General features: G+C 37.3%; 1 protein-coding gene across 1 annotated transcript in view; it reads right to left on the reverse strand.

The window, feature by feature from the left end:
- The window catches only part of vps16 (VPS16 core subunit of CORVET and HOPS complexes), a 118,009-nt gene that overhangs the window by 73,720 nt on the left and 27,992 nt on the right, over positions 1 to 16,297 (reverse strand). The window contains exons 6-7 of the mRNA XM_051931057.1: positions 10,300 to 10,418; positions 7,203 to 7,325 (exon numbers count right to left, since the gene is read on the reverse strand). Of these exons, the coding sequence (XP_051787017.1) occupies positions 7,203 to 7,325; positions 10,300 to 10,418 (242 nt within the window). The remainder of the gene's footprint in view (positions 1 to 7,202; positions 7,326 to 10,299; positions 10,419 to 16,297) is intronic.

The following is a 16,297-nucleotide window of genomic DNA, read 5'->3' on the forward strand; positions in this document are numbered from 1 at the left end:
AAAATGTGAAAGTGTGATAATTTTAATAAATAAATTATGCATCCAAAGATTCCTTTGTTTTTTTTAGAAATATTCACAATGATAAGGAAGTCTTTGGGAAGTGAAACATATTTTGGGTGGTAGTTCTACGTAGCAAGTGAAGAGAAAAATAAATAAATAAAAAGCCTAATTGCCTAATACACAAATAAGACTGCTTTACAGATACATATTTATTTCTGCATCTATTTAGCTTAGCATAAAACTGAAACTAATTAAAGCCAAGTGCTATATTGTTCAGGGTAAACTACAGAAAAATTATGAGGCAGATACTCTGTCTGAACCTACCAAAAAAGGAAGTCTCTAGTGGAGACTGGTATAACCAAAATGAAAATAGAGTGAGGGGAAAAAACATCTAAACAGATCAGCAAGTATCCATCCACTTATCATCAAATCTAACTTACAGATACTCAAACCTATCTTGGACACATTGCATATAATAATGGAAAATGCCATTGCACTTACTGATGTCCACAACTGGAGCACCTCAAGATTATTTAGCAGTGGCCTGTGAAACTACACATATGAATTGACCTGCTTGTTGGAGCATCTCAGCAATGCAAAAGTCTGAGGCATATTCTCTTACTGATGTTTTCACTTGTTTTCTGTAATGTTTAATCCTTAGCTGCTGTATACATCTCTTAGTGAACTTTGCACTGTTGATACCACATGAAGTGGCAACATTAGACAATGAATGAGGGGAGGTGGTGCATCTTCAGTTCAAATGCTTGGATAAGTTCAGTTTAATTTTATATCACAAGAGTGTTTTTGAAAGTGGTTTAAAAATATTTTAGTAAAAATACACTTGTTTAGAACAGTGTTTCCCAACCTCGGTCCTGGGGGCACACGGTGGCTGCAGATTTTTGCTCAAACGAGCTTCTGTTGTTAATTGGACTCCTGGGCTAATTAAGTGATGTGTTATTTCCCTAGTTCTATGTTTTGGGAACAATATAGAAATTAGAAAACTAAGTTTGGTTTTTTATATATATATATATATATATATATATATACTAGCAAAATACCCACGCTTCGCAGCGGAGAAGTAGTGTGTTAAAGAGGTTATGAAAAAGTAAAGGAAACATTTTAAAAATAACGTAACATGATTGTCAATGTAATTGTGTTGTCATTGTTATGAGTGTTGCTGTCATATATATATACATATACACATATACACACACATATACACACATATACAGATATATTATATATACATATACACATATATTTTTAATATATATATTTTTTATATATATATATATACACATACATACATACATATACACACATAGATGCACTTACAATAACATAGAAATCAATATAAACAACATTAACATCATTATCATATGAGAATATGAAGTAATATATAAGAAGCACATTTCATATAAATATAAATTATTAAACAGTAAAATCTTCTTCAATAATTTGCTACCGTGGCTTTTCGTTGGTCTGTCCAGGATTTTAAATCACATGTAGCTTGCAAACCGTTTCACGTATTGACTTGAAATGTGGTACACATATAATACGTCACGTCTGCTATCCGCTTTATGGGTGATGAATGTATTACTGTTTTTATGTTTATTTTATTTTAGAATCAACTCCTATCTGCGCACACCAGGGCGGCCGTGGGCAGATGCGTATGGTGTATTCACTCCATGTTATCGTGCATTGCGCTGTCATTGGTATTTTCATAAAAGAATTTGAACAATATATAAGAAGCGTATAAATTATTAAACAGTAAAACATTAACATTTAAGAAGTAAAGTTACATTGAGTACTACTGCAGTGCCTTCGGGTATACCTCATTTTTTCTTTGGCCATTACATGCTTAAATGTATACATTTTTTGGTGTACCTACCCGAGAACACGCGACATATCACCGACCGTGGGAGAAGCATGGATTTTAAACATGCGTTGAGTTCATCTGCTGGTCTCCCTCGTGGAATAACTGGTAATGTTTGAGTAAAATCTACAGCGAGTAAAACGACATTACCTCCTTTTTTTTTTTTACGATCTGTGAGATCTTGCTTTTTTCGGTTCAAGGCTTCATAAGCTCTTTTATGTTCAATGTTGTACTTAATAAGTACTAATTATCCCAAACCATCATCTTTGAATGTTGCAAGACTTTCGCCTTGTATGTAGATCGGGGTAATTACATTCATTGCATTCCTAGTCTGAATCACAATCTGATTGTATGGGTGGTTACCTGGCACTGTAGGGTTGCCACCCGTCCTTTAAAATACGGAATCGTGCCGCGTTTGAGAATGAAATTGCGCGTCCCGTTTTGAATCAATACTGGACGGGATTTATCCCGTATTTTTTTTATCATTTTTTTTTTAAAGCAGCGTCTCATGCAAATCATCCCACACGCATTTTATGAAGATGCCTCCTTTCCTACTTTTGATTGGGTAATACTTGATGTCATCGTTAGTTTGATTGGTGTTTTTAACTGTCCAGTGAGGAGGGCATGTCTTTTAAGTACAGTCTGCAAAGTGTTGGCACTGAGATATGGCGTCAGCGCCATAGTTGAAGCCCCTAACGTTGCGGTCAGCAAGTCGGCTAACATCCGCCATGTGCCGTCTTTCAGTTGCGAGAAGCAGATCATAGAATGGTTGCGCCACGGCGTGTGGTTCGTTTATACCTCGTGTCTTCTCATTAAAGTTTTATCTCGCGAATATGTTATTGCAATCCGCAGCGGGAGCGTTTCTATAAACTTAATTTAAACTTACGTTTTACACCGTGCTTTGTTTCCCTTATGAACATGCTTGTATGCTTAACTCGCTCCGTTCTCAATTGTTTAATTAATTTTTTGCCGTTTGCGGCTCTTCCTCCATTTCCCCCCTACTTCGTTCTTTTATCTCGCGAATATGTTATTGCAATCCTTAACGGGAGCATTTCAATAAACTGATTAAAAATAGTTTTGCATTTACCTTTTTAGTAAAAGGCGAGCTTTTAAGCCTGAGAAATCACCCCGTAAATGCACACGTTTAATTGCACATGTGTTAATATGTATGGTTACACAGTATTAAAAGACAGTGAACAACGTCAGTTACCTTTGTTCCCGCGTTTGATAAAAGGTGAGCTTTTAAGCCTGAGAAATCACCCCGTAAATGCACACGTTTAATTGCACGTGTTAATATGTATGCTTACACAGTATTAAAAGACAGTCAAAAATTAACGTCATTTACCTTCGTTCCCGCGTGTGACTCGTGCTGTAAATCTCTTCCTTGTTTTTAGTTCACGTGATTACGTAGGAGGCGTGATGACGCGATACGTGACTCCGCCTCCTCCATTACAGTGTATGGACAAAAAATATGTTCCAGTTATGACCATTACGCTTTGAATTTCGAAATGAAACCTGCCTAACTTTTGTAAGTAAGCTGTAAGGAATGAGCCTGCCAAATTTCAGCCTTCCACCTACACGGGAAGTTGGAGAATTAGTGATGAGTGAGTGAGTGAGTCAGTCAGTCAGTGAGGGCTTTGCCTTTTATTATTATAGAGATTATATATATATATATATATATATATATATATATATATATATATATATATTAAAACGTACCAAGCAGTTATATGGGAATACTGTAATGTATTTTTTTCTTTTTAACAATATTTTCATCTTGATTTTCATTCTACTTTTTTGGGTGTTCTAATTGTTTAATTAATCCATTATTTACTAACTAGTCATTTAGCCCGTTACAATAACGGGCGCTAGAACAGTAGTGCATAAACATTAGTAGGAACAGTCTATATTAAATGGCAAGGGACTTTGACCTCATTCTTTTTGTTGGTCGTATTTTTCTTTCTTTCAGCCTTTCTTTTGTTGATGTTTACTTGCTGAGCTGACCGTTCTTCATGGGCTGCCGCTGTGTATTGTGTGTCTTTAATTTTCTGTGACAGTAATGCTGTCTTGTATGGCTCTATTCAGTAAGGGCGCGCACAAAAAGGCGAGCTTCAAAAGGGCGACCTCAATTAAGCGCGGCGAATAAAGGCGTTCGTAGATAATTTAGTTCAAATGGCTCTAGAATATGTGAAGAGCAACAAAGGTGCAGATCTTTATTTACGCGTGCCTTTATTCGCTGCGCCCAATTGAGGTCGCCCTTTTGAAGCTCGCCTTTTTGTGGGCTTATTGAAGGATGCCTGTGCGCACCCTTATTGAAGGATACCGCCTTGTACGTCCGCTGGCTTGTACGTCCGTAATATACCTTTAATTTTCTCTGGCGGTAATACAGGCGTGTGCGTCAGTAATATGCCTTTAATCTCCTCTGGCATTAATACTGGCTTGTATGTGGCTGTAATATGCGTCACTGTATTGTGTACCTTTAATTTCCTCTCGCAGTAATACTGGTTTGTATTTCCGTAAAACGCCTCTAACTTTCTCTGACAGTAATATTGCGCATCGCACTGTGCCCCGCGCATGCGCACTTCATCAGAAGACACCAACACACGGACACCTGGACGCACATAGGGATTTTTTATATATAGATTAGTGGGTCTCATGCTAAAGTAGTTGCAGCCTTTGATTATTAAGTGTTGTTTGCCAGCATGTCTGTTCTGCTCATTTTTAATTGTCATTAATAAGATACAATGAAGGGGAAAAACTGCACAGAGAAAGGGCAAAATATAATGAAATCAACAAAAGAGAGTTAAGCATTTAAATCTATAGCAAAAGCAGAAATATTTCTAAATGTTTTATAAATGTAAAAATCATGCTGCTGTACTTTTCTGAATGTAGAATAAAAGAAAAATAATACCAGCTAATTAAATGAAATCAGTGTTATCAGGTGTTGTCACTGATTAGGAATCTGGTTGGAACAAAAACCTGCAGCCACAGTGGGTTCCCAGGACCGAGGTTGGGAAACACTGGTTTAGAATATTGCGAGTACAAGACTGGATGACTTGACATGTGGGTTATGTGAGATGGGTAATATTACATTCTTTTTCATTGACTTTTTGATATTGTTTGTTGTTGTCCAACTTTATCTCCATTCCGCATGAAAACACAAGATTAAAAGTTTTCACGGCCACCACTACAAACTACATGAGCTAAGTAACATATTAAACATATTAACATATTAAAAAAAATATAATGTTTAGTGGAGTACAGTGGAACCTCGGTTCACGAATGTCTCGGTACACGTACAACTCGGTTTACGACCAAAAAGTTCGCTAAACTTTTGCCTCGGTTCACAACCACACACTCGGTATACGAACAAGCCAGTTTCCCTTTCGGTTTGTACATGTTCAGTCTCTCCCTGTGCATTTCCTGTGCTGCGAGCAAGAGAGAGAGCGAGAGAGCGTGCGACACACACACACACACACACACACAGAGGCAGCACGAGAGAGACAGACGTGCACACACACGGGCAGCGCTCGAGAGATCCACGCACACACACAGGCAGCACCAGAGAGAGAAACAGAGGCACACACACAGGCAGCGCGAGAGAGAGACAGACGCACACACAGGCAGCGCGAGAGAGAGGGGGCTGGACGCATAAGGTAGGAAGACAGTTAAAGAATGCACTGGGCTTTATTTTGTTTTCACTCCTGTTTACAGCGATCGGTTCGTAGCATGCATTGTTGCAATGTTACTTTTCTTGGTGGTTTATTAAATTACGGATTTTTTCAAATGTTCATTTTTTTCCCTGTGCTTAAAACTCATTAAAAAAAGTGTTTTTAGCCAGCGGTTGGTAGCGCTATAGCGTGAACTATTGCAGTGTTAGTTTTCTCTGTTGTTCAAGGTTTTCTCAGTGTTATTCAATGTTTTTACATTCAGTTTACTATTACGCTGTGCATTCTATGGTTTAATTAACTATATTTGTGCTTAAAAACTTAAAAAATATATATATTTACATACAGTTCGTATGGTCTGGAACGGATTAATTGTATTTACATACAATCCTATGGGGGACATTGCTTCGGTTCATAACCAAATCGGTTTACGGCCAGAGTTTTGGAACGAATTATGGTCGTGAACCGAGATTCCACTGCATTCCTTTAAAAGCCATATTAGGCTTGTTATTTTTAACTCTCTTTTTGTACATGTTTTACTAGCTAAGATTTTATTTTAATTATTTTAGCAAAACATTTTTTAATGGTTTGTGAAAAATAAGCCTTTAACTTTTAACATTTTTAACATTTAACTTTGCTATTAAAAAATGAACTGGGAACACACCTTACTGTGATATGCAGTATATTTTAAATGTAGAATCACAAAGGATAACACTTTGATGTTAAACATGAAGCTTATACACAGCTATAGGGATGTCATGATACCAGACGTTTTGTATTCAACACCAATACCAATGAAATTTTAAGATACCTTTCATTACAAAAAAAGAAAAACAAAAACTCCATTTGATGGCTTTTTATTAAACTTTAATGTGTGGCACAGTGTAAAAACAAAGGGGGGTCACTATAAGGTTTATAAAGAATGGTATCATCAATCACTACCTGATTTATCTTGGCATGTGCACATTCAAAATTTATTCTGATACATTCTGCCCAGTAACTGAAAATGCTTCATAAAATCCATACTAAATATAAACATTCAAACATTATAATATATGTACTGTTGAATTAATGAATTTCAAGATAATTTAGTAGTACTAGGGTGCTGTACCGTGTTAGCCATTATGAATGTAGAGAAAAACCAAGCAAAATGACACCTTTTATTGGCTAACTAGAAAGATTACAATATGCAAGCTTTCGAGGCAACTCAGGCCCCTTCTTCAGGCAAGATGTAATCTTTCTAGTTAGCCAATAAAAGGTATCATTTTGCTTGGCTTTTCTCTAAGATAATTTAGGATATTGCCATTTAAACAAACTCTTTAAATATGTTTTTGAAACAACATTCTTTAAAGTCTGGTTTTTCAATGAACCACTCTGTTAAGTTTGCAACATTTGCTATTTAAAGATTTTATATTTGTATCATTAGCTAGTTAAAAATATTACTGAAGTAATATTTAACAGAGTAATATTTAACGGAGGAATCAAATTAATTCAAATTTCAAATGCCAGAAACTCATGGTACTTGAATTTTCCAAATAAGTCCCTCCTCATGCAATGAAATTCTCCTACACAAACACAAAGCACTTCCAGCAGCTAAACTAAAACAAACAGTAAGTGTAATTCTAATAAAAAACAGAATGACTGAAATTTAGTAATACCTTTAGATTTGAGGTTCCCATCCAAATGCATCCTGTATTAGTGTAAAGTGCCAAGTACTTGTAGTTGAAAGAAGCTGACATGTGGAAATAGCTGCTTACATCTGGGTCAAGCCCCGGGACAGTCTAAAGTAAATTAAAAAAAAGAGATGCTATGTATAGAAATCACAAATTTCCAAGCAATTCAAAGTTGTCTCTTCTGCTTAAGCTTAATAATCTGGATGCATGGCTAAAGGAGGAGGACTTCTAAAGGATCCTGAATTGAATTATCTCACAGAGTGGAGGAAGAGGAGGCAGATAGCATTGCCTCCAAGCCCAAGTGAGGGCGAGGTGGAGCCAGTGACATGAATTGTCTAGTCAGTGAATGAGACAGATGAGTGCATATGGAACTGCATGGAATGAGTCAGTCAAAACCAGGGCATTAGCAACACTTTTTTATAATGGTCAAGAATAATGATATCAACGGTATGATTTCCTCAACAGAAGTCCAAACCATAACCTGTGCCCAGGTCATTACAATTCATATTCACATTCCTCCCATGCTAAATCTACCTTTGATAACAAAGCTTCTGATAAACTAATATCCAGGAATGCACTTTGTTAACTGAGCTATTACTGTGCACTATGAGGAGATGGTGAACATTTAGATAGAGAGGACTTCTCTGAGGTAAAATAAGAATATTTTATATACAATATTTAAAGTCTACAGGGTTTTACTCTGGTTTCTTTTACTGACTAATAAATATATTTTGCATTTTTCGAGTTAATGTTATTTTTTCACTGTCAACATATACACTAATATGCCCCAGAAAACGGTGATCTTAAATGAAATGTTTTTTAATCAATTAAAAAAAATTATGCACCTGTCTTGTGGTTTAAAATGCAGTTGATGGTGAATTGGTATATGCGTTAAAAAAAGAAAACGACTTAAAACTTTGAATATGTCCACGTTGAAGTGGCAATGTTTTAGATTTCAAAAATATACCTAATAAAAGTCTGAGGTATGTTTATGACAATAAAAAGAAACTGAAAGTATAAATTTTTAGTCACAGATTCTAGGCACTTTTTTGTGTGATTACAATAAAAGTATGCATTGCATTGATGGTGCTTGAAGATATAACTAGTAGTTCAAAGGTATGCTGAGAATACTCCAACTGAAGACTTACAGAAATGTATTCCACAAGTTTCTAGCACAAATTATTCAAGGAATAATGCAGACTAAAAGGAAAGGAAAAACTATTCATGATCTCCAACACCTGAAGCATTCTCAAGTTTTTCATGTGACTAAATGTACTAAAGCTGAAAGTGGGGTGAAAAACAGAAACTGTATTATCAATACAAATGTTGTTTACTATGAAACCGCCGACTCTATAGATTAGCTCTTATATAAAGTGGCACAGTAGAGCATTCAAGGGCACAGCTGCTTCATGCATTTAGTGCCTTGGGGTGAATTTTGCACCAGTCATTGAGTGCGTTTATTTGAACACAAATAACTGAGCTAAGGTAAATAGCACGGTTAAGACAGAAACCTGGTTTCTTAAAAATCCACATTACATTGGGTAAGTAATCTTCTGGAGTTCACGTTTGTCATAATGCTCCAATGTCATTAAACTGTGCAAAAAGGAGTTAAACGTGCAGAAATGTAAGACTTCATTATATTAAAATGTTTAAAAATTCCTCACTTATGTCTAGTCAAGCTTGAAAAAAGAGTGGAAAAAAGGTTGGTTAAGAATCTTCCCATTGAAGTGAAAAAATGGAAATCATACACATTAAAACAAAAATTCATGTGAACTAGTTTTGTTCACAAATCAATAGTGTTATATTTTTTTACAATTTAAATAAAAGTACCACAAGTAATCACAATCATTTGATCCATCCACAATTTAGGATCAACACAGATATACATATTTCAAATATGGAAAGCTCAAATTTTGCTTAAATTTCAGAGATTACTTAAACAAACAAATCCTCCAAAAACAGAAAGTTAAATATTCAACCACATAATACAGTGATCCCTCGCTATATTGCGCTTCGCCTTTCGCGGCTTCACTCCATCACGGATTTTATATGTAAGCATATTTAAATATATATTGCGGATTTTTTGCTGGTTCGCGGATTTCTGAGGACAATGGGTCTTTTAATTTCTTGTACATGCTTCCTCAGTTGGTTTGCCCAGTTGATTTCATACAAGGGACGCTATTGGGAGATGGCTGAGAAGCTACCCGGCTTACTTTCTCTCTCTCTCTCTTGCGCGGACTTTCTCTGATCCTGACGTAGGGGATGTGAGCAGGGGGGCTGTTCGCACACCTAGACAATACGGACGCTCGTCTAAAAATGCTGAAAGATTATCTTCACGTTTCTACCTTCTGTGTGCAGCTGCTTCGTGAATCGACATGCTGCACGATGCTTCGCATACTTAAAAGCTCAAAGGGCACCTATTGATTTTTGACTTTGTTTTTCTCTGTCTCTGTCTCTCTCTCTCTCTCTCCCTGCTCCTGACGGAGGGGGTGTGAGCTGCCGCCTTCAACAGCTTTGTACCGGCGGTGCTTTGCATACTTAAAAGCAAACAGCCCTATTGATTTGTTTGCTTTCCTCTCTGTTTCCTTTGAAGAGGAAGATATGTTTGCATTCTTTTAATTGTGAGACAGAACTGTCATCTCTGTCTTGTCATGGAGCACAGTTTAAACTTTTGAAAAAGAGACAAATGTTTGTTTGCAGTGTTTGAATAACGTTCCTGTCTCTCTACAACCTCCTGTGTTTCTGCGCAAATCTGTGACCCAAGCATGACAATATAAAAATAACCATATAAACATATGGTTTCTACTTCGCGGATTTTCTTATTTCGCGGGTGGCTCTGGAACGCAACCCCCGCGATGGAGGAGGGATTACTGTATATTATTTTCACAAGAAAAATGAAAAGGCAAAAAGAAATCTGGTAGTCCTCAAGAATGGACAGCATTTTTTACCTGGACCCCTGATTTGCTCAAAATCTTGTCAATATAAGTATACAATGACATTATGTATAATTAGTTTATGAAATATTTCTTGTAAAAGCAGAAATCGCTAACATATTATGTTATCACTGTTTTATTATTCTTACCACAGATGTGCATGAATCATTGTCCAATACATATATATTTCTTCCACTGGCCAAAACCAGTTTAGTCTGTCTATCCTGTGATATTACTGTCCAGCAAGATAATCCAGAAGTTTGTAGTCCTGCAAGGAAACCAACATGGTTTTGCAACAATATTTCAAGCACAGGCATAAGTGTTGATGATGTTGGTCATAATTATAATAAATAACAAAAAGGTGCAGAAACAATGAAAGGCAATCTAGATGGTAAAATGCATCATTAAAAATAAAATAAACACTCCCTACAGTGCAGATTTTTAATATGCTGTATGTACAGATGGTAACACCAAGAAAAAGAAAGATATTCACAATGTGTCCAGATAAATGAAACTTTGTTCTTTTCCGGAATAAAATATTCCACTATAGCCAATTTTGTAACTAAACCAAGGTAGATATGGAGTTTCAGATTGCACTTTACTAGAAGCAGCCTAAGACTATTTGAAACAATAAGATTTATGAAATGATCTTTATCATTTAATTACTAGGGAAGTGCTCAGTCTAAACCAAGAAAAATATTTCTTTAAGTACTAATCAAAAATTACACTTTATGATGTTTAACTTTTACTAGCTATGCTTACTTGTTGCACACAGGTAATAGAGTAAATTAAAAAACAGTTGATATCTCTTGACCTATACATACCCTCAACATTCTTCTTACTCTTTCCTCTTTACTCTAAATTTGTAGGTGTATGTCGCCATTTTGGTTTGACATCATGATCTGAAATTGAATAAACTTCGACTTGACAGACCAGATCTAAGTTTTCGAATTGGAAATTTGGCATAAGGGGACATTCACACTGAAAATTCCAAATGGGAATTTGAAAACTCTGACTTCCCACTTTAAATGGAATGTAGCATCAGACTCCAGGTACCTTACTCGCCTCCTGTTTTTTACTACCACCAATTAGGCATGCTCCAATAGATCAGCTTCCGATAAAAATCAGCCATTTTTTCAAAACAAAGCTAACAAAAAAAAAAAAAAGAATATTGGTGATCGGTAAATTGGCCGATCAAAAAAATCTTTTCAGCCCTGCTTTTCTATGCTTTACAGTAATTTAGCTGTAGTGCTCCCATACACAAGGTATTACGGTAGTTGAGCCAGTGGTGCAGAAGTGGAGGTTTGTTTAGCAAGAGATGATTGAAATATTAGCCTTTACATTAAAGAAAATGGAATAATAACCTAAGAAAATTGGGGAAGTCGTCCTGTGCAATTAGACAGCAAGAAAAACTACCGTGCTTCCCCGAAAATAAGACCTATCCCGAAAATAAGCACCAGCGTGATTTTTCAGTATGCTCGTAATATAAGCCCTACTCCAAAAATAAGCCCTAGTTATAATCCGGCACAGGCGCATTTGGATGAATGATAAATGCCTACCACTACCGTATGTACACAGATGAATCTATATATATAATTCACTAAACCACCGACAAGTAGACACCCATGAAAAGCACACAAGATAGCCACACCCACCAACTCTAAGACCATTGGATACAACGACAATTCGCAGAGCCACGCCCACCAACTCGGACGCAGCAACTCACAGAGCGGGGCATCATTTGCGTTCGTCTCTGCTACACTCCACATGCACCTCTGAAGAAGTATGTTTGTCGCGGATGTGAATCGCTGTATGCGGCGTGTAAAGCAGTTTGAGAGGGGTATCCCATGGTCTTACAGTTGGTGGGCGGGTCTCTGTTAGTTGCTCTTGCGAGGTTCAGTCTCTCCCTGTGCATTTCCTGTGCGACACACACACACACACACACACAGAGGCAGCGCGAGAGAGAGAGCCGCACATACACACAGGCAGCGCGAGAGAGACAAGACGCACATACACAGGCAGCGCCGGAGAGAGAGAAAACCGTGCACACACACAGGCAGCGCCAGAGAGAGAGCCGCGCACACACACACAGGCAGCGCCAGAGAGAGAGCCGCGCGCACACACACAGGCAGCGCCAGAGAGAGCCGCGCACACACACAGGCAGCGCCAGAGAGACAGCCGCGCACACACACAGGCAGCATGAGAGAGAGACAGAGACACACACAGGCAGTGAGAGAGAAACAGAGCCACACACACACACAGGCAGGGTCAGAGAGAGAGAGCCGCGCACACACACAGGCAGCGCGCGAGAGAGAGAGGGCTGGACTCATAAGGTAGGAAGGCAGTTAAAGAATGCACTGGGCTTGATTTTGTTTTCACTTCTGTTTACAGCGATCGGTTCGTAGTGTGCATTTTTGAAATGTTACTTTTCTTGGTGGTTTATTAAATTACGGATTTTTTCAAATGTTCATTTTTTGTTGCTATAGTGCAAACTATTGCAGTGTTAGTTTTCTCTGTTGTTCAAGGTTTTCTCAGTGTTATTCAATGTTTTTACATTTAGTTTACTATTACGCAGTGCATTCTATGGTTTAGTTAACTATATTTGTGCTTAAAAACTTACAAAAATACTGTATATACTTACATACAGTTCGTATGGTCTGGAACAGATTAATTGTATTTCCATACAATCCTATGGGAGAAATTGCTTCGGTTCACGACCAAATCGGTTTACGACCAGAGTTTTGGAACGAATTATGGTCGTGAACCGAGGTTCCACTGCATTCTTTTCGGTTATGACGCACGACCGCGTCCACCATCGCAAACTGTTTTACACGCCATGGTCTTAGAGTTGGTGGGCGGGTCTCCGTGAGTTGCTCTTGCAAGCGGGAACATGACAAGGCGGTGTGTATGCTTCGAGAACGAGGGTGGGTAGGTCTCTGTTAGTTGCTCTTGTGAGCGGGCACATGACCAGGCAGTGTGTATGCTTCGAGAGCAAGGGTGGACTCGACAGCACCATCTAAGAAGAATCATATTTGTCGCGGATGTGAATCGCTGTATGCAGCGTGTAGAACAGCTTGCGATGGGTATCCCATAGTCTTAGCAATGTCTATGCTTCGATGCGAGTCGCTGTATGCAGCGTGTAAAACGCTGTATTGTATGTTGCCCTCTCCAGAGTAACATCTTTTCATTCACCTACAGTCGTATCCTCAAAACCAACTCCATTTGGACAACTGTGTCTTTCAGGAAGTGTTCACCCATCAATACATAATTATGCGGCGTAGCGGGTTGGCTAGTAGGAAATAATACTGGTAATTTGACCTCCCGACAAGATGAGTGCAAAAAGAAAGAGCTATTCTGTTGAATATAAGAAAGGAATTGTGGAGGAGTCCCAGGGCAAAAATCTTACTGATTTCTGCAAAGAGAAGAAGTTGGATATCCAAATGCACTACGAGCAGGCTACATGGACAAGAGGTACTCATTTAAGGAAAGCTATATTGCTAGACATGCGAGATTGGGGCCAACTGTTATAAAGGAAATGGAGTCGCAAGAAATTCATAATGGAATTCGGGGTTTGGAGAGTTATGATGATGTTCCAGAAGATGATGACATGACTGTATTTGAATAAATGTTGATTATTGTTCAAGAATACTAGGGGGTTGTGCCTCTGGCTTGCTTCACTCGCCCACCACCCCAGGGCGCTCCTTCGCATCTCTGCCACTCGCGTTTTGAAGGGGGGGCTGAACGCACGCTATGCAGTCGGATCAGCCGCTGTCTTACTGCTAACGAGCTGCTTCTTCTGCTTGTCGCGCTGCGTGTCAATCATTTAAAAGCCTGTGCAGCCGCTGTCCTTTTGTCTCCCTGCCTTGTCTTATGGGTTGTTAAAAGTGTCTCCGAGAAAATCACATATTGTCTCCTTCCAAGCCTTCTAAGATTTTTTTTTATTATAATAGAGAGAAAAGTAGATTTTTGTTCAAGAATAAATGTAGATTGTTGTTCATGGAAAAACAAGACATCCCCTGAAAATAAGCCCTAGCGCATCTTTTGGAGGATAAATTAATATAAGACCCTGTCTTATTTTCGGGGAAACATGGTACTTTAATGAATTCAGACCTTTTCTATTTTACTTAGACAGACAGAGAGACAGACAGATAGAACTTTATTTATTGTGTACTTTAATTACAACAAATTATCACTTTTTTAAATGCAGCAGCTTACATTTTCAGTGGAAAAAAGAAAAATGTTAGCTTAACAGCAAATTGTGTCTTTTACTTATAAATCTGTTAAGCATATTAGTCTTGCATCTCCATGATAAACAGCTTCTGAACATTTGATGCATTTGTTGCTTTTTTAAAGATTTGTACTGTTTACTTTTGTTGCTGTGTGTCATAAAGCACAAGTTTTGGTAAGAAACAAGTACTACAGTACATAATTAAAATATTAATCCATGTTTATAATTACACCTCAAGAATTATGAATGTTGATACACTGAAAAAAAGCACACCTGTATGAATACAGGTATTTTAGCAACAAAAAGGTATGTATGTAGTGTATGTATATTTTACATTTAAGCAGTGTTTAATTGCCAATATCAGTTAACTGATTGTGTGGGAGTGTGCGTGTGTATATAAGCTTTGTTTCAGATAGGTACATTACAGAAAAAATGAAACAATATGACAGCTTGTAATTATGAGAAGCATTTTATTTTCTTTTATGCTATATGTATTGTGGATACATATTTTGTACATATTTTATTAAAGTATGTAATTTAAGGAAATTTTATTTATTTTAGAATTTTTATGGTCACTGAACAATAAGCCTACAGAATTACATTTTGTTAATAAAAAATTAACAGATAACACAAGTGGTCGATAGTTTAATTATAAAAAAAACATTTTAATAAAAGACATAAACCTTCTATGAGTCTGGTTATGCAGGACCTGTGTGTAAAAAGTTTTTAAATGGATAATGGAAAGAAAAAACTGGACGATCAAGTAATATGAAATTGGTAATCGGTATCAGCCTTAAAATTCTTGATTGGAGCATCCCTACCATGAATAGTAGACAGGCCCCTATTACCCACTGTGAAAACATCATTTGTATTCTTGCATATACTACTTGGGTTGCAACTCATTAGTATTTAGCAGTATATTATTTGCTTTGTTGTCAATTAAATGCTCTATTTTTAACTCCCTTGTTTTAATAAAAAGAAATGTGTCACAATTAGGAATTGAACTCTGCACCCCTAAAGTACTGTGTCATCATCCTTACCGCTGAGTCACCAAAAACAAACGGACCAGACATGCATGCACATACACACACAACATGTAGGGTTTTATTATATAGTAGATAGATGAGAATTTACAACTGCAAACACATTACATTGATATAGAATGCATACTTCATATTGTTTGATATTTATATAAAATTGATCTAATAGTTTCTCAGATGCAAATATGCAAAGTTTACTCTATGTTGTAACCAAATGAACTAGACTGTGCATTATTTAGCCAGCTACAGGCTGTTGATTAAAGAAGATCTTACAATACAGCCTTTGAGGTCTTTGCCTCAAACCTACTAAAAGATTAGTTTAGGCAAAGGTTTATGGAATACAGTACCAGTACATTGAAAGAAACACATTCTGTAAGCTACCTTCATCAAGGCAGTACTTATTACAATACAGCTTTTCTTAAAATGCTGTTATCAGTTTATATTCCAAATTAAATTATTTCTGCATGTCTGAACCTTTCTAAATTGGCCCTAGTGTGTGCTTGGTGTGTGGGTGTGTTTGTGTGTGTCCTGCGGTGGGTTGGCACCCTGCACAGGATTGGTTCCTGCCTTGTGCCCTGTGTTGGCTGGGATTGGCTCCAGCAGACCCCCTTGACCCTGTGTTCGGATTCAGCGGGTTGGAAAATGGATGGATGGATGGATGTCTGAACCTGCTACATCTTCAAACTTCACCAAAGCTTCACCAAATTGCAAATGCGTTGCTCTGTTGGCAATTGTACCATTACTGATCAGACTGGGAATAATTTTTACTACATCATCAGAGCAATTAGGCATAAATAATGCAGATCATCTTGCATTCTTTTTCTTTCACAAATTTAAGCAAATTCTAATTAACATTATATTAAATTAAGAACCACATTA

Source organism: Erpetoichthys calabaricus, chromosome 8 (assembly GCF_900747795.2).
Source record: "Erpetoichthys calabaricus chromosome 8, fErpCal1.3, whole genome shotgun sequence".
Classification (NCBI taxonomy): Eukaryota; Metazoa; Chordata; class Cladistia; order Polypteriformes; family Polypteridae; genus Erpetoichthys; species Erpetoichthys calabaricus.